The sequence below is a fragment of the Micropterus salmoides genome, unplaced genomic scaffold (genome assembly GCF_014851395.1).
Source record: "Micropterus salmoides isolate LMB-PRFRI ecotype aquatic unplaced genomic scaffold, ASM1485139v1 Ms_hic_scaffold_20, whole genome shotgun sequence".
Taxonomy (NCBI): domain Eukaryota; kingdom Metazoa; phylum Chordata; class Actinopteri; order Centrarchiformes; family Centrarchidae; genus Micropterus; species Micropterus salmoides.
The window spans coordinates 3,667,549-3,686,465 of NW_024041151.1; the positions used below are offsets into that span (position 1 = coordinate 3,667,549).

An 18,917-nucleotide genomic window follows, 5' to 3' on the forward strand; every position below is an offset into this window, starting at 1 on the left:
TTGAATATATGACTTATCTGCAGTGTATAATTAGCAGGGGTGAGCAAGAACACCAAATCTTCTGTATCTGTACTCAGAATGGGCGGAGCTTATTCTATAAGTGGGTGGTATTAACTGGAAGTTATTTAAGCCTGAAATTTCTATCAGAACTTGCTATATTTATTAGAAAACCATTTACAGAACAACCTCAGAATTGAGCTTCAGAGAATAGTAATTGATTTTTTTTATATTCATATATTTATAGTTTATAACAAAACAGATATTGACACATTTTACTCTGATGATACTCATAGAAAGTATCTGTATCTGTATCTCGCTAAACCCTAATAATTAGTTGATTATGTATATGTTTTTCTCAAACTCAAAAGGCGCAGCACCTAGACAATCCTCATACTCTCGCCTTTTGTTTCAACTGATAACTTACATACGTAAGTTCAATCAACACCACAAAAGTGTCAAATAGTCAGCACAATGAATTAATGGAAGTTTAACTTTCTAAAACTCATACAGTTGAGTTCAAAATCCAAAACTTGTCAGAGCTATTTGAGTTAAAAAGAAGAAGTAAGTTGACATGACTAAATGGCTCTATGATTCTTTTCAGTGCATGTTCTCTGAATAACTGCTCTTTGTGAAAAATATGCTCTGACCAGCTCAGAGAACTCAGGCTTCACAAACACACAGTGTCAGCAAAAGAGCTGCTGTTGTCATCAGGACCTCTGGAGAATAACCAGGGATTCCCATGGATCCAGCTGTGTGAATAGCTCTTTATAATCAGTTTATGGTGAATAGCTTACAAGCATATTTTACAGAACGTGAGAGAGAAGCGGGAGGGGAGGAAGGAAAATTGCTCCTCTAACAAATGTTGTGCGTCACGAACAGGAACTTCATGGGAAATTAAGTAGAATTCCTTCGGGGAGCAGTGTGGTCTGTAAATACTGAATCCAGCAATTTGGCCCTAGTGTTGCGTCATTCAAAAGAACATTTCACTCATTTGACCTAACGTTGTATCGAGCAACGGGTTGTCTGAGGGAGCATGCGTGAATAGTCTTGGACTCTTACAGCGCTCACATGGGTCCTCCTCAGAGTCTGTCGTTCATTCTGCAGCCTGAGTTACTGCCAGCGCCGGAGAATGAGAGCCAGGTTGGCTGTCCGGTTACAGTCACTGGACTTACATTATATATCTAGGTTGTTAATTACACTGGCGCCTTTCGCCCGATGCCAGGCCCCCGCGACCCTGTACGCAGGATAAGCGGTTGACGATGGATGGATGGATGGATTTTACATGTCCAAAACTAGGGAGCCAGGGTCAGAAGTGTAAAGAAAAATCGGAAATTCCCTGAAATTAATGTCACAAAAAATCGAAAATCACTCCAAGGCAAAGTCTCTAAGGTGCATGATAGTGATTGTGGGTTAAACTCAGGAGTATTTCCTCACTGCTAAATCCGATAGCAAAATTTAACATAACTTTCCAATGCATGGATAATACACGGCAGACGTGCGTTAGATGTTGCAGCCTTGCAAAGTAAGTTACTCAGCATCTCAGCAGCCTGCACACTCTCCATTCTGGGGCCTCTTCTGTTTAACATTTACATGCTTCCACTGGCTCAGATTATGCAGATGACACACAGAGTTATATAATCATTTCACCAGGGGACTATGATCCCATACAAGTGCTGAGTAACTGTATTAAGCAAACGATTGGATGTGCCAGAATTTTCTTCAATTAAACAAAAGTAAAACTGAAGTTAATTGTTTTTGGTGCCAGTGTTCAGCTTCAGTCTGTTAAGAACCACAAATCCAGCCAGAAATCTCAGTGTAGTCATGGACTCAGACTTGAATTTAAGCAGCCACATTAAGACAATTACAAAGTCAGCATACTGTAGCCTGAAGACTTTATCAAGGATTAGAAGAGGCCAAGTTCAGTTCCTCTTGACTTGAACCTTCGTTGGATAAGGATTAGAAGAGTTACTGTACATCTCAGCAGGACCTGGAAAAACTTATCCATGCATTTTTCTTCAGTCGACTCGACTACTGTAACAGTGTCTTTACAGGCTCCCTAAGAAATCCATCAGACAGCTGCAGCAGATTCAGAACGCTGCTGCTCGAGTCCTCACTAAGACCAAAAAGGTGGATCACATCACTCCAAACAGTTTCAAGGGAGGCTCAGTGAAAGGAAATGAAGCAATATTACATCACTTATTGCATCAGTGATCAAAAGGAGATCACATACTGTAGAATTGCCTACATGTGTATAATAGTAATACAGTAATAGAATTGCCTACATGTGTATAATAGTAATACAGTAGTTTTGGGGAACAGTTTTCCCTCCATCAGTCAGAAACTGATAAATGCCTTAGGACAGACTTTTTAAAAACTATTTGTTGTAGTCAGACGTTACGTTAAACAGCAATATTAGGCTATTTTGGCTCAAATGTTGAGTGTCTATGGGATCAGATAATATAATCATGATCTCATAGACATGCAGGAATTGAGTGAAATTTACCAAGTAAATTAAAGATGTGGGGCGCGGTTTCCCAAGCTTTGTATGAGGAGAGGCCCGCAGTCTGACAAGTTCTGACAGTTTGACAACCCCTGCCGTAGACTGTATATAAGAAGGTTAGTCACAAAAAATAGCGGTTTGTGTGAACAAGGTGGCCTGGGGTCGAGTCATATTTCCTGCCTGAATACTTAGCCTATACCAGTCCGCCCCTGCATTCCAGGATACTAGAGCAATGATCCCAGCAACTGTTGTTATTGATGTAGAAACTATAAGTCCCAGCCGTGTCGGTGATGTCATCGTGCAGCCACAAAAGAATAAAACAACAATTCCTTTGAAAAACTAGATCGGTCCATAAAAGTAGATTTATTGCTAAGAGAACACACGTTGGACATGCAAATGGCTGGGAGCGGTGTACGTTGTCCTACGCCGACCTCTTCAGTGCCACACCTTTAGCTCATATTCTGGGCAGCCATTCGAGTTGTCAGCAGAAAGTATGCAATCACCTATTTCATCTGAGGGACTCAGAAAAGACGGCGATGAGACGGATAGGTTTAACTCCCTTAAATTCATTAACGTAATCCGATCATAGCCCTAGCGCATGTTGGACAAAATCTTTACAAACAGCAATTAAATCTCATAAAGCAGAGCTGCAACACCGTGGCAGGCAGCTCTGTGGCGGCGCTGTCATAAGTCATGCTGCTTTGCCTTGTGTGTAAATCCTAACGGCCGCAAATTCACTAAGAAATTTCTCTCATACCTTTTCCAAGTAAACTGTACTACCAGGTGTATTATGTTTTAGTTGAGAAGCGGTTGCCAACATATAATTACGGAGGTCAGAACCTCAGTGACTTCATAGCTGGTTACAGCCATGCCGCAGGAATGAGTAGTAGTGGTAGAGAATACCAAAAACTGCTTCCGAAGAAAGATTTGAGTGTGTGTTTGTAGGGTTTTAGCAAAGTTGACAGAGAGTTAATCTTACAGTTAATCCTTTGTGCACTGAAAAAATTGGAAATAGCTGGTCTTTGAATTTACACAAAGAAAGTTTGTATATGCAACACAATTCATTTATATTCCCTTTTTGAACACAATTGAATCAAGTAGACTTATAGTGTCTTATGTAGATTGTTGCTCTACTAGATTTTCTCGCTTTGATTGAAATCAGCCAATCTCTTTATACATCCATGATACAATTGAGTTTGATCACCACCGGAAATAGAATATATTCAAAGAGCGCCAGGAAGTGTTGAATGGCGCTCCGGATTGGATACCAAGATGCCAAGCATGGGAAGAAGCGGCAGCTCTGCAGCTACATGTCCTCCCAAGACCTCAAATTACTGAAAAGGTAAGTTTGTCAAATTGATTTATGTGTTAAAGTAGACAACATTTCCACCAACGTTAGATTCTGTTTTCGTACAGTAGTATGTAATACCCCAAATAGTCTGTCACTTGTTTGTGTAACTACATTGAAGTTGTTTTTAGCTAACTTTAGCTAAAAGCAACGCTAGCTAGTTTAGTTTGACTTTTATTTAAGTTGCGTTAAGCCCTAACCCCGGGGAAATCCTGAACTGTTGTCAGCAGCGGTACCGTAGGTGGTCAGTGAGGGTTTTTCCCCGATGGTACCGCTGCTGACAACAGTTCTTTAATGTCCCGACAGCCGTTAGCTGGTCGCTGGCGGGGATTTACGAGCTTCGCCCATTCGCTCCTGAGGGTGAAAGCAACATATTTACTTTAGTTTCGTTTTTGTTTTTTTTCATCAGAGGTAATTTAACATTGCCTTAAATGAACTTAGTGTTCTGTATAGACAATGTAGTGTAGTCTTTACTCTCCCGGCTGGTGTGCAATGTGTATTTATTGTAAGTTATCATTATAGTTTCCTGATCCACTCTTTTGTTGTTAAACTTAAACACACTGAAAAGCCGTCCGTAAATCGTTAAGTTAACAGTTATTTAATTATGTTCAGCTTGCTATTGTTTACAAAATTGCACTGTATTACAGAAAATACTTAACGTTAAAAGTTAATATCTGTTGCATCTTGCTCTGACTTTTGTTATATTTGTTTGTTTGTGTTCACCTCACTGATTATACATATTTTTATAGGTCTTTCATTTTATTTGCAGAGAATGCATACTCAAAGGCTTTATAGTGGTAAGTGATGTCATTTATATTTTATTTTAAGCCCCAAATCTGGATTTTGTGACTTAGAAGTACATTTCCAAAAATAACTGTAGAGCTTCAGTTAAAGATGGAAAGTATCAATTATGTTTTGTCAGTTCATTATTGGGAAAAATTTAAACTTAAATTTTTTGCACAATAATTCACTTTACGAACAAGCCAAACAGTAAAGTCCTTGTATTTAAAGGCCTATGAATCAATTTGTAAGTAATAGCACATTTTCATCGTGTGTTTTGAATTTTGGTAGTGCAGTGGACCTTTTTGATTATATATGAATTTCACATTGGAGCTTTAATGATGTGACTAATGACGATCTTGATGTATGTTACAGGGCTAGGTGGTGGGAATGTGGAGTTGTAAGGGTTGCACAGAAACGGTGTCAAGTAGGTCCAGTCTTTTGCATCACTACAAGTTAAAGCATCCACATTTTGGACGTAGTTCTCGCTTTCCATGTACATACCTGCACTGTCAATGCACATTTAAGACATGGAATGCCCTTATAGTCCACCAAAGTAAAATTCACTCCACAGGGGTCACTTGCAAAGAGGAAGCAATATTCAATTGCCAACTCTGTGCTTGTAATGATTTAGCATCAGAGAGGGATTATTTTGCTCATATAAATGCACATCTCAAAAGAAATGAGACTGTCATTTGTATGTTTTTAGGTTGCGACTTTAAAACAAACATTTATTGCACATTTAAATCACACAAAAACAGAAAGCACTGCCATCACACTTTGGTTGATTTTAAACCCGGAGTAGTTATACGTACTAGGATATCATCTGTGAATGAATTGGAAAATACTCAGGAGTTCGTCGAACAGTCAAATGTGGTCATTCCTTCAAACAGTCCCTCTCAAACTGAGGACTTGCAGAAGATCATAGAGCAAAGATTTGCAGCTGCTTTGCTGAAGTTGGAGCATTTGGACCATGTGCCCAGCACAGCTGTTGATGTGTTTTTAGGAGAACTCCATCATTTTACTTTTTCTGCACCTGTTCCATTATCTTGTGACACTGTGAGTGAGATCTTTCATCAGAGAAACCTCCCTGTCGATGAACATATAATTAGAGAAACTATTAATGCAATTTGTTCTGGTAATCCTATTCAAAGGTCAATACAAAAAGGTGGCCCTCTCAGTACCGCATATCAGCGTAAGAAGTATTATAAGGAGAACTTCAGTGTTGTAGAGCCAGTGGAATATATTCTTGATGCTAAAAACAAACGCAGTTTCCAATATGTACCGATATTGAAGTCCTTACAACAGCTGTTATGTAGAAAGGATATCATTGATGAAGTTGTCGAGGGCCATCAAAAACAGGAGAGCACATGTTCTGGAGTGTCATATCAGTTCAAGTCAGCAACAGATGGTTCCCTATTTAGGGAAAATAGTTTCCTCACAGGAGAAAAGCCAAGGATCATCCTAAATTTTTATGTGGATGATTTTGAAACCTGTAACCCGCTTGGCACCTCGCGAAAGAAACACAAGCTTTGTGCTGTTTATTGGGTATTGGCTAACTTGCCTCCGGGATCTCATTCATCATTGTCATCTATCTATCTATCTATCAAAACCGATGATGTTAAAACCTATGGTTATGATCAAATCTTTGAACCTCTTCTAAAAGATCTGAAAACTCTGGAGGAGCTGGGTGTTTATGTCCTGTTGTTAGGTGAGTCAGTTAAAGGTACAGTTCTCAGTGTAGTGGCAGACAACCTGGGAGCACACAGCGTTGCAGGATTTATGCAGAGTTTTTCGGTGGAATACTATTGCAGATTTTGCACAGGAAAGAGTACTGATATTCAGCTACATTCTGTTGCATCTGGTGCTTTCAGTCTGAGAACAAAGGAGCTTCATCAGGCCCATGTCAAACAAGCCCAAGATACAGGTACAGGTTTTTGTGGAGTGAAAAAGGAATGCGTTTTTACAAAAAATCTGTCTCATTTTAATGTCATCTTTGGCTCCCCACCTGATCTTGCCCATGATGTTTTTGAGGGTATAATCCCAGTAGAGCTAGCTCATTGCTTAACAGTGCTTATATCAAGAAAGCTTTTCACGTTAGCAGACCTAAACAATGCCATTCTGAAGTTTCCCTACAAATGGGCTGACAAGACAAACAAACCTCATGTAGTGTCACAAAGTTTTTCTAGCTCAAAATCGGTGGGGGGAAATGCTCATGAAAACTGGAGCTTGCTCCGCTTCTTACCTTTTTTGGTTGGATCCCTTGTACCTGAAGATGAGCCTGCGTGGCTTGTTCTCATGGATCTGAAGGACATTACAGAGCTTATTGTTGCCCCTGTGCATAGTGATGACTCGCTGGCTTTTTTGGAAAGTAAAATCACTGAGCACAGGCAGAGATACAAAGAATTGTTCCCTGACATCAAGCTGCTTCCAAAACACCATTATTTGGAGCACTACCCCCAGATGATTAGGCTGTTTGGTCCAATTGTTGGGCAGTGGACAATGCGCTTTGAGGCTAAGCATAGCTTTTTTAAGCAGGTTATCAGACACACAAGCTGCTTCAAGAATGTGCCACTCTCATTAGCCTCAAAGCATCAGGTGATGATTGCATACCATCTGAGCTCTCCGTTTCTGAGCAAGTCTGACCTAGAGGTCTCTGCTATATCCACTCTACCAGTAGACTTACTCAAAGAGGAGATAGCCCAAGTCATCAGGAAAAAGTTCTCTGACACACCTGAGGTTCACCTTGCACAGTGTGTGACAACCAAGGGTATAACATATAGGAAGGGAATGATACTGGCCCACAGAGCAGTGGGTGGAATGCCTGAATTCAGTGAAATTGACCAAATCTGCATTTTACATGAGAGTATATTCTGTATTGTCAAAGAGCTATGTGGTTGGTACAGAGAGCATTATAGAGCCTTTGAACTCAGCCAAGCACCCACAAGAACATTCACTGTCGTGGCACTCAGTGAACTCCTTGATACTTGTCCCCTTGTTGACTACAAGATTGGAGCAACCCGCATGGTGACTTTGAAAAGGCATATTGAAATCAAAGGTGCGCTAGCAACTGGGGGGGACAGGACAATTTGCTTCGTCTACTTTATTAAATATGGTTAGAGGATGGTGCAGCACCATCTTCTTACCTTTTGCCTGCCTTTATCACATATTTTTAAAGTAACAAGGGGTGTGTGTGTGTGTGTGTGTGTGTAGATAGAGATATTATTATTTTTTTTTATGTAACTGTTCTAACCTACCCTTTTTCATAATTCTATTCCAGGGTGTCTGCAGTTCCTTAGCCTTAAATGTCTGAAATTTTATTGTATAATGATTAAGTCTTTCAAAAGTCTAAAATTTTAATTTATTAGGTCATTTCAACATTACCTTTTTTTTTCAATTTATTTTGTTCAAGTTACTTAGTTTCTTCTGCATCAGAGGTAGCATTTCTAATATTAAGACTCTTAAGCTTACCACTGAAGCTAATCCTGCTTTTATACTGACATGCTGGGAAACTGAGCCAGCTCACATTAGTAACTCACAGAGGGAAAACCCATAAAATCTTTAGACATACCTGTCACCATTTCTTTGTGGAAAAGTCATGATTAGAATTGTAGTAGCTGTCTAACCTAAAGGAAACTTTTAGAATTACAGTTCATATAATCATCTAGTTTAACAACCCACCATATTCCTACCTACCTAACACTGACCTCTGATGTGGACCAGATTTACAGTAATAACCTTTATACTGAACTGCAGTGATGTTTTTTTGGGGGGGAAAAGTGATTCAAAAATCAGTCTAAAATAGTCTTTTTAATAATCTTTTTAAAGTATTTAAATTTTATTTATAGTGCCAAATCATAACAACAGTTATCTCATAGCGCTCATAAAAGAGCAGGTCTAGACCGTACTCTGCGATATAAACCTAAATTAGAACTGTGATCCAGTATTATTTTGGTTATCTTCCTATTTGTTAATTTTCTCCTATTTGTTTATTTTTATTATAAACTTGCATACCAACCACACTCAAGCAATTGGAAAAGTATGCTTTTTAACACTGAATTTAAGATAGAAAATGTATGAATGTCTGATGTCTAATTTGTGTGTCCTTGCAGAATAAACAGCTTTGAAGATGGGGACTCCTGTGATCCTTAAGATCGTCTTGACTGATGGCAGCTCTCAGAGGTTGACTCTTTCCCATGGACTCCCTGCATCCATTGATGACCTTATGATTGAAGTCAAGAAACAGTGTGGACTTCAGGGCAATTTTCGACTTCAATTTATGGATTCCTTGTTTGGAAATGAGTTCCTCAACCTTACCTCAATTTCAGAAGTAGAAGACAAAGGTACTCTTAGAGTCATTGATATGGCAATGCCCCCAACTTTGCCGTATAATAATGAGATGGGTTCTCCAGTCCTAATACCCCAAGCATTCAACCCTTTGTCTTCCTCTGTAAGTGACTCTTCGTCCCTCTCAGCTGAATCTGTGGATACAGATGTACTGTCATCGAGTGAGTCGACGAGCTCGCGGTCTTCTTGGCCAGCTGTTTTTCATGTGCCTAAGTTCTCCTATGATGCTGAATTAAAACTTCAGCAGGCAAGTTTAGCCTATATTCGAAACGGCACTGTACTGATTCCAGATCCCAAGTTGAAGTCAGCCATCCTTGATGGTTTAGTGCAGGAAATTGTACAGTATAAAGTTTATGTCAGTGATAAGGAGATGGAACAGGTAGCCCAGAGTCTTATCAAGACACATCCATGTTTAACTGAGAAGGGGTCCTGCAGTGGATGTGGCGGATGGAAGACCAGTTTAAAATATAAACTATCTAACTACCGCACACACCTGAGAAAACTGGGTTGCCCAGAGGTAACAGTGAACTCTTTAAAAAACAAACCTGCAGGAAGATGCAGTGCAGCCTTTGGTGTCAAAAAGGCAAAGAGAGCAGAGGTGAATTTTTGCCCGACATACCCAACAGCAGAAACTGAGGAGAGTCTTGAGGCCATGCAGAAAGCTCTACTATTAGATGTAAAGAAGAGGAACAACAGGGAGGTTGTGAAACTCAAGATGGAAAAGACTTTTGCACACAGAAGACATGAAGTAGTTCGTGATGGACCAACGGTGGAGGATTTCATGGCGAGGTGGCCTGCCCTATTTGACGTCACTGAGGTAAGACTTTTTTCATGCTGTATTTTTCATTTTGCATTTGCTGTTGATAAAAGGACAGTCTTGGTACATTGCTAATATACCTGATTGTATATTATTTGTCTGTGCTTTATCTCCCTCCTAGACTGTCGTGGTCTGCTGAATGTGTGATAGTGGCTTTCTCCTGGATGTCTACAGTTTGAACCTGATTCCTTTGTGCTTATTACCCGTTTTCAGATCAACGCTGAATTCAAGAGAATCACCACCGTCCCACTTCAATCCAAGTTCCTGTCTCAGCTGGATCTCCACTCTGACAACCTGATGAGGCTGTTCCAAAACAGAGGAGGACAGCTAGGGAAAAGGCTACAAAGAATCATTGCACAAATGGCAGATGTAAGTGGTACAGGGCTCCCACAGTCATGGGAAAACTTAAAAACATTAGGAATTTGATTGCTTTTTGAAAAACATTAAGACATTTGGAAGAAAGGTAGAATGTTTTAGTTGCCACATAATTTATTGGCATTCAAACTGTAAGTGCATTTCTTTTTCATCTTGTTGTCTTAGTTTTAACCTTTCTTCTATTTACTTTAAGGGTTCTCCGATCGATCGTTCACCAATCGTTATCGGCCGATAATTGCTTTAACTAGTTTGATCAGTGGTCTCTAAAAAGGCAGATCAGAAAAGCCTATCAGATGATGCAATACGCGCCAGACAAATTTTCAACGGCAGCTAAAATGGTTTCACTACGCAGTCTAAGCAGTTTTCAAAGCTAGCTAGCACCAAAGTCCTTTTCAGACAGGAAGCGAGTGATGTGCTCCAGATAATCATTTACAATGAGAGTTGAGCAGCAATCAGACAAGCGGAGCAACAAGCAGGAGGATCATGTGAAACTGTCACGGTTGTGCTCATCTCACACACACATGCCTGCCCACTACCAGAGTTTAATTGTCTTGACCCACAGCGCATCAGAGAGAGTGACTGATCTTTCAGTGTGAGTTTCCTGATGCAAAGAGAGAGAGGGCCCTTTAGCAGCTCAGGCACCACTCAATCACCTGATTTAAAACGGGGAGCTTTTGCTACATTTCCGCCTCAAGTCCAGATAAACCGGCAAATCCGAAGACCTAAAACGGAGAAGTTTGAAAACGTGCTGACCCCGTGGGCAAAAATAGAGGACTTTAAAAACACTCACACAGACACTCACATTTGGCTTTCTGATTCGGTCTTATCAGTCATGCAAAGCAAAAAGTTAAAAAAATCTTATCGATTGTATATCGTTAACTGTCTTTAAAAAATGTAGTAGTGTGGATGTAGCCTCACATTAGTCCGCTCTACTCCTGTCATGTCAACCCTCCCGCCTTTTTTTTCTGTTCTCAGCCAGTATCCTCCCGTTAAATGTTTCCCTATAAATCTCCCTTATTTTTAACCTTTATAAAATAAAATAAAATTTTAAGTGTTACATTCTCTGGTAAAGCCAGTGGCAATAGGCCTATGTAAAACATTAGATGTAGACTGTGCTTCTTGCACAAGGATTTAATTAATGAAAACAAGCCACTGAAATAATATTAGGCATATACTAGTGGTAAACCAAATTATAATGAATATAGTAACTATAAGTACTAACAGTATAATATGGAATTAACATTTTTATTTAGTTAAATTTCCCTTATTTTCAAATCCCAATAGTGACAGTTATGACTCCTCTCTGTAGCCCACTCTCCCTCTCTCTACTCCTCTCTCTACCCCCTAAAACCCACAGAACCTGCCTGAGCTTTCCAGAACAAAAAGCAGCTGTTTCAGAGTTTATCATCGACTCATGATGCCTGTGCTCCTTTATCTCCTAAAATTTTTGTTGCAGTTTTTATAGTTGAAGTAAATTTATAAAGATGCTGTTTGTTCTGTTTTTGTAGTTTATTTCACAGGAAAGCTGTATTTGTTAAGCTAAAAAAATGTTTGCAGTAACCAGGCAAAGGCTGCTATGGTTTAAGTCTCTAAGAGAGAGGGAGTGGAATTTGTTGCCCATGTTTCCTGGCAATAAAATAAACAGTTGTCATTTCATGATACTTCATTTAATTAGTCCTAAAATTAACAGATGACAAATACACAGTATACTGTATAATGGGGATGAAACGGTATGAAAATTTCAGATCACAATTGTAGTGACCGAAATGATCACGGTTATCAGTATTATCACATTATTGTAAAAATGTTCTGAAAAAGATCACAATGTACTGATACACACACCGAAACCATTTCAATAAGATTTATATTGAAAACTACAAATAAAAGTAACATTTTGTTTGCATAAACAATAAAATAACAGCCAATACTTTTTTTTTCTTTTTTTTTTTTAAACATATGAAAACCATCTAAGTGTGCATTATCAAGATTTTATATTCTGTAGATAATGCAATGACCTCATGCTCAATTACATGAAAACAAATAAGTCTTTAGAAGACAACAAATGCCATAAATACAAAGCAGTCTGCAGCGTTTCTCCTGACACTTTTACAACTAATTTGACTGGATTTAAAATGAATGAATATGCTGGTTAGTTGACTGAACTCTGTAATGTGTTATCATATGCAGTTGACGAATAAAGTCTGCTGACACATGACGCACACAGCAACAGTACAACCTGTAGCATTTTTACAAGAGCAGCAACACTGAGAGCTTCAGTTTACAAACTGTTAGCAAGTCAGACAGACAAACCAAAGCTAAAAGTTAACTCACCCTGCTTTCACTATAAGCTCATTTGCTTCAATCAAGTTTCCCTCAGCACTCTCATAAAAACTAAACTATGACCAGACTTCAGAGCGACTGAAAAATCTCCACAGTGTTGTCTTCTGCCGTGTTGTCATTGACCCAAACAAATCCACGTTGCGTTCTGCACATGCGCACCTGCTTCTGGGAGACTGTCGCTTACTTTGATTGATGCTGGACAGTGTTTGCTGTGAGTTTATAATAGTGCGGTAACCGAACCCGGTTATCATGGTAATTAAAATGTGTATGGTAATAATAACCGTCGGGAATTTTACCATGGTTTATCGTTAAATCGGTAATCGTTTCATCCTACTGTATAATGCTACATGATAAATAAAAGGCTTCAAATAGACCCGGTGTTCGGTAACGGACGATACTGCTTTCGGTGATCGTGATCGGCCCAAAAAACCCTGATCCGAGCACCTCTAATTTACTTATTTATCTTCATAGTTTTTTCTACCTCCTCTTTCCTGCCAATCTACTTCCTGCATGATTTAGAGCTCACAGAAAGGCTTGTACCATAATAGGGACCCTGCTGTTATGTTCTCAGAGAAATATGTTCTCTTATGACAGTTTACAGCAGTAGTTGACTTTAAAATAAAGCAGAAGAGCTGCATGAAGACAATAATTAAGTACGTTTCCTTTCAGTGTGATGATGTAGATACTGGACGAGAGTGTATCATTAAGGGAGTCTGTATCTACATGGGTGAAGATCCAGAAAACCTTGTGCGGGAATATGTGGTATGTACATGAACTGGTGCTTACTTTTTCTCTTATCTTCTACTCTTCTATTGTCCTTCTCCTTGATCATTTGAGCTGAAATTATTAATTGATTGAGAGAATGTGTTTATTATTTTGATGTATTACATTTTTAGTTTTATACCATTATAAAATCAATACAATGTTTCTTGGTTACTGGTCAATCTAACAAAATTGAGACATGACTATAGACTCTAATGCTTTATTTAAATAAAGATCAAAAATGTCAAATAGCCTATATTTTAAAATTAATCAGGAAACTGTAGGCCACACCAAACAACATAATGAACACATTTAAATAGTTGTACAAGGCCTATTCATAGTTTTCAGTCACATGACATTTGCGGTACCTGGGGGCAAAACAACAAACCAACACAACAAATCACGCCGCAACTCCCCTGTAGAGACGCTGCAAAAGCATTTACATTTATTTGGATCACCTCTCAATTTAAGAAAAAGAAAGATATGAACACAAACTGCAAGTGTCGGCACTTCGAATCCATGTTACAGCATCCGATCCTCATTTCTATCGTCAAAAAGCGCCCTGCTGCTGCTCGACTGTCGTAATGTTTACGTTTGGCTTGTGGGGAATCCCTCACCTAACACAGCTCAGGCTTTTCTCTTTCTCGATTAGTGCATCAGAAAGTACAACTATCATCCAGCATTTTGGCAATGCAAAAGTAAAAAAACCATAGTAACAGTGTATCACTTGCTTTCCGGTTGGCAAGCAGCAAGAAATAACTTTTTTTGCCCTCCAAGGGAGCGGCTCAACCAATCGCCCTCTGGACTCTCACCTCCGGTTCCCCCTGCTCTGCACAGCAGACTCATTTTGTGTATTCTAAAGAAAAAAAAAATGTTGCCTATAGGGCTGACCCCAAATAGTCGAAGATTTTATGCTTCGATGGGTGTAGCCTGATTCTCACAGTCGAATCTTGTAAAAGTAGGATCACGCCATTTTGGCAATATGGGGGAGCTCAACGTCTCATTTTACACAGAACTGCCAGTTTTCTCCCAATGAGTTAATGTATAGCCGATTATGATATTGAAATTTCAACATATAATAAACAACAAATAAATAAAAATGTGAAAAGAAGCTATTATATTTAAGTGTCTGTGAAATAAATCCAACATTTTAACCCTAATCCAGTTTCATATTTATTTATCATTTTCTCAATTGCGCTTGTTAATGGGTCATTTACTTTTGTCTTTTTGGTACAGGGCATGGATAAAGACGCCATAAATGAGGCTATTGAAGACACCATTGTTGGGATTTTTGTTCTTAAAGAACATGCTTCAAGTGATGAACCAGAGGACATTGGAATCGTCCTTGAAGGCATCAAGGTGTTGCAAGATCTGGATACGGTAGCATTAGCTGTTGCCATGCTGTTCGGACTGATTTATGCCTTAAACCTGAGTTACCCTGCTGACCTTCGGTACACCTTCGAGGTAGTCCAAAAGATTTTCATGGAACTGGATGGAAGTAAACTTTCTAACAAAGCACTGGCTCTAAAAAACCGGCTCTTTCAGTAAAAGGGTCAGGATACAGTGCCAGCAACATTAGACCACAAGACATTTGAATTGTCGTCAAAGACAACTTTGATATTGTTATACCAATTGGACTGCTTTATATTTTCTCTTGATTACTGTTTAAAAATGGGTTGTTAACATTTTCATTTACTGGTCTGAGTCACCTTAAACCTCTGCAATATATTGTATTTGATGCTTTGAATACTCTCACAACTCCGTATACAAGGTTAAGAGATCTATATATTTGTTCCTTAGTTCAAAACAAATGTTTACGAAGTGTTGTTTACTTTTTTTCATAAAGATATACTGTTAGCACAGTAAAAATGGTGTATGCAGGGTCGGATGTAAACTGTCTAATAAAGCACTTGCTCCAAAATACAGGCACGTCAGAGACTACACTGCCTGTAACATGAGGACACAAGACATTTCAATTGTTGTCAAAGGCATCTTATACCATTTGCACTGCCTTATCATTTACTCTTGTTGACTGTTAAAAATGTTAATTCCATTTGCTGCTTGGAGTCACCTTAAAAACTTTAGCAATATATTGTATGTGTTGCTTTGAATCCTCTGACAACTGTGAATACAAGGTTTAGATGCGTTCTTCAGGAAGAACTGATTACTTTGTTTGTTGTAAATTAATACTGCTACCTGTTGGCACAGAGAAAATGGAGTATGTAGGTGTGGGAGTAAACCTTCTAAGAAAAGCTCTAAAAAATAGGCCCTCAGTGCCAGCAACATTTGAACACAAGACATTTGGTTTAGTTAAGGGAAACGTTTTATTCATGTTTTGTATTTGCTCCTAGGAATGCACAACTTGTAACAGTTGAAATCAGCAAACACAACTGCAGTCCTCTTTTTGGATAAAGTTTGTATTGTTCAATATAACGAACGTTTAGTGCAAAACTCTGAGTCAGCCTTTTTTGTCAATGCAAATATCTGCACACACGAACCGATGCCTGCAATACATTTAGATAGAATAAACTTTACCAAATCAAGTAAGATTTACAGACCTATCTCAGATACATAGGACATAATGAAATTACCTTGAAGGTACATAATTCCTTTGAGTAACATAAGCATTAAGAAATCAAGTTGGAGTTACAATTGATAATCAGGTACCCTGGACATCATGGATTTACATTAACATTACACAATATGATGGCATTATAGTAACTGACAAATAACATGTTGAGTCAACATGATTCTTTTAAACTGTCTAATATGAATTAATTATTTTGGTTTGACAAGCAATAATTCATTGAGGAAAAACAGGAAAATTATGTCAGTTAGCCACATTCTGATCATGTGGGACCGATGTACACATTAAAATCGAGTAAATCCAAAGGATTTTTTTTTTCAGTGTGTAAAGGCCAACATGTGTCTGTGTATAAATCCATGCATTTCTAACTTTTTTGTTCCAATGTTGAGAGCAGTGTGTGAGAAAAGATTTTGCTACAATGGTTACATCCTGTGTTCATTAACTAGGATCTTGTTTGAATCAATACAGCCACACACACCCTGGTCTTCAAGTGCCAGCGCTGTGAGAACGAAGGCTATTAGCAGATCATGCAGAGACAGGGAGGAGTGTTTTAGAGACTGAAGAGAAAAGTGTTTTTAACTCCCTAGTGTAGGGGATTTATAACTCTTTAAATACCTCTAACGTGTATCATCATAATCTCCCACTGCTGCCGTGGGCAACCGTATCTTCCGGGACTGCTTTTTCCTGTGCTCTCTTTTTTTTTTTTTATCTGGATGTGGCACTCTCTCGCCGTGTGTTTAGACTTGTCAAAAGCCTGGTCGACCTCATTCTTACCGTACCCGCCTCTGCTGAACTCTGTTAAAGAGGCGGGCAGGAGTGACAGGAGGTTTACATCTAAAAGCCTGTGTGACCTGCTGACTGTCTAGCTATCCAGTCCTTCTATAGAGGATTATGACCTCACCCTTGTTGTCCAGATCTATATAGGCTAGCATTTGGCTTAGAGGGCCTCCGGGAATGCTCAGGAGCACGTCTGAAACTTCAGAATCTGATGCTGATGAGCAGCAGAGACATAAAACTAGGGATGGGCATGAGGACAGGAAGAGGAGCAATGGTTTTGGCTTTTGTTCAATCTTCCCAACTCATTAAATGTAACTTCCACCAGTTCACGGTTCCTGTGATGGTGCATGTTTCTGCATGAGAGAGAAAGAGAAAATGTCAGTGGTTTTCCTTAAGACTTTACCCTAATGAAATAAACATGCTTAAGTATTGTAGATATTTTTTGTATTTATTTCATTTGCCGGTTAAAAACAATAAAGTGGCCGGTAGATTTTAGGATCCACCAGCCACAGTGGCAAATTTCCATCTCTGTAATTCATATGTTTACTGTTTGATTTAAGCATTTTTATTGTACTATACTGTTTAATGGACTATTAAAGTTCACATCAGGAGTGCTTTTGCAGAAGTAGGCCGTACACTGTCTGCTGTGTACCATATTAGTTGGTGTGATATGGATAACAGGCCAATCACAAAGTAGGCCTACTTGTGATGCTTCGCCCGTGTGGACACCTTTGGACATCCGATTACAGAATCGAGTCTTTAAAACTTGTTCGTTAAAATGAACTAATTTTTTTTTGAGTCATTTTGTTCATTTGAACTATGCTGGTTATGCTTTAATTGACAAAGTATAATGCACAAATTCACCTCTTGAACCTTCTCTATCATCGTTCTATGAAGCCCCATGAGTCAAACCATTTTTAAATTATGTGCATGTTTAGCTCAGTCGGTACAGCAGGGGACACTCAATTGCTTCCATTTTATTGCAGATATTTTTTTTCCTTTATTTTTTCCTCCCAAATTGAATAAAAGGACACTTTTGCACATGTTCACATAAAGCATGTGCTGCATGTGCGTTCCGGCCTTGCTGCTAAAGATGTTCTTGCCCTTTTATTTTAGAGGCACAATCACTTAAGAGGAAGCTGTTATGTGAGTAACTGTTGCTGTCATGACTGAGATCTATTATTTTTTATTTTTGTGCAAAGCAAACTGACCGCGTTCTGGCCCACGGCATGTGGACTGCATGTGTTTTGCTGTCAGAATCCACCCAGTGACATCGCTCAGCCCTGAAACCTCCCCACCATCAGACTCACTGCTCTGAGGGAGTCTGCATGCATCTGTTTATCATTAGACAAAGGACTTTGCCAAAAGCAACGTAAATCTAAAGCATGTAGCGGGAAATTTTACACCCTAGCTGGGACAATTGGGTCATTAGTTTTTCCTATGAGAAGAGAGTTAATTTATTTATTTTATTTATATATGAAGAACAAAGTTTATAGTTCTAATCACAAGCCTAACATCTTCAACATCACTGTATAAGTTGAATATATGTGTAAAATAATATCCAAATCATTGCAGGCTGCAAAACGTTCTTGTCCATCAGCCAAATGGCTGGTGAATGCTCATAGTTTAGCTTTTAGGCCCTGCAGTGGATAAGACGCACGCCTTTGGTGTGAGAGATCCAGGTTCAACTCCCCACTGTGACCCATCTCTGATAGCAGAACAGAACCTCTATAGCAATTGTAAGTCGCTTTGGATAAAAGTGTCAGCTAAGTGAATAAATGTAAACGTGATGAAGGCTTCTCAGACAGCAGACGGGAGTTCCAGGGTCCCACTGTTTTCTGCAGCTCTGAGCTGATGACACTGCTGGACATTGTCCCTTTGTGAAGGCCACAAGCATGACGTGTCTTCAATCTGCTGTGGTAAATTTCCTTGGATGGAAATTTCCTTACACGTTGTCTACGGTCCTCAACGCAGACCGTTTCTTTGTGCTTCTTTGAGTTTGGCAGCACATCTGGAAACCATCGTTTGGGAGACGCCGTGCTACATGATCAGGTTTCAACCTACATCTTTGATCACCATCATCATCGGTTTGTAATTGTTTAAACATACATAGGATGATATCTTTTTCTGTATATTTTGCATTTTTTAAATTTAGAACTGTAATAAATCAACGTGCATTTTTAAAAAGATTATTAACAGCATTTATCCACGTGCCTAAACTTTTCCACAGTACTGTGTGTATAAATGTACTGTGTGTGTGTGTGTGTGTGTATATTGTTACGAC

General features: G+C 39.0%; 1 protein-coding gene across 1 annotated transcript; it reads left to right on the plus strand.

Annotated features, from left to right (window-relative positions):
• The first annotated feature begins 3,716 nt into the window (after positions 1 to 3,716).
• LOC119914482 lies at positions 3,717 to 15,720 on the plus strand. Its single transcript, XM_038733802.1, has 6 exons — positions 3,717 to 3,842; positions 4,618 to 4,645; positions 8,750 to 9,792; positions 10,006 to 10,161; positions 13,177 to 13,269; positions 14,506 to 15,720. The coding sequence occupies exons 2-6, from the start codon at positions 4,621 to 4,623 to the stop codon at positions 14,815 to 14,817; spliced, it is 1,629 nt and encodes a 542-aa protein (XP_038589730.1). The 5' UTR covers positions 3,717 to 3,842; positions 4,618 to 4,620; the 3' UTR covers positions 14,818 to 15,720.
• The last annotated feature ends 3,197 nt before the right edge of the window (positions 15,721 to 18,917 follow it).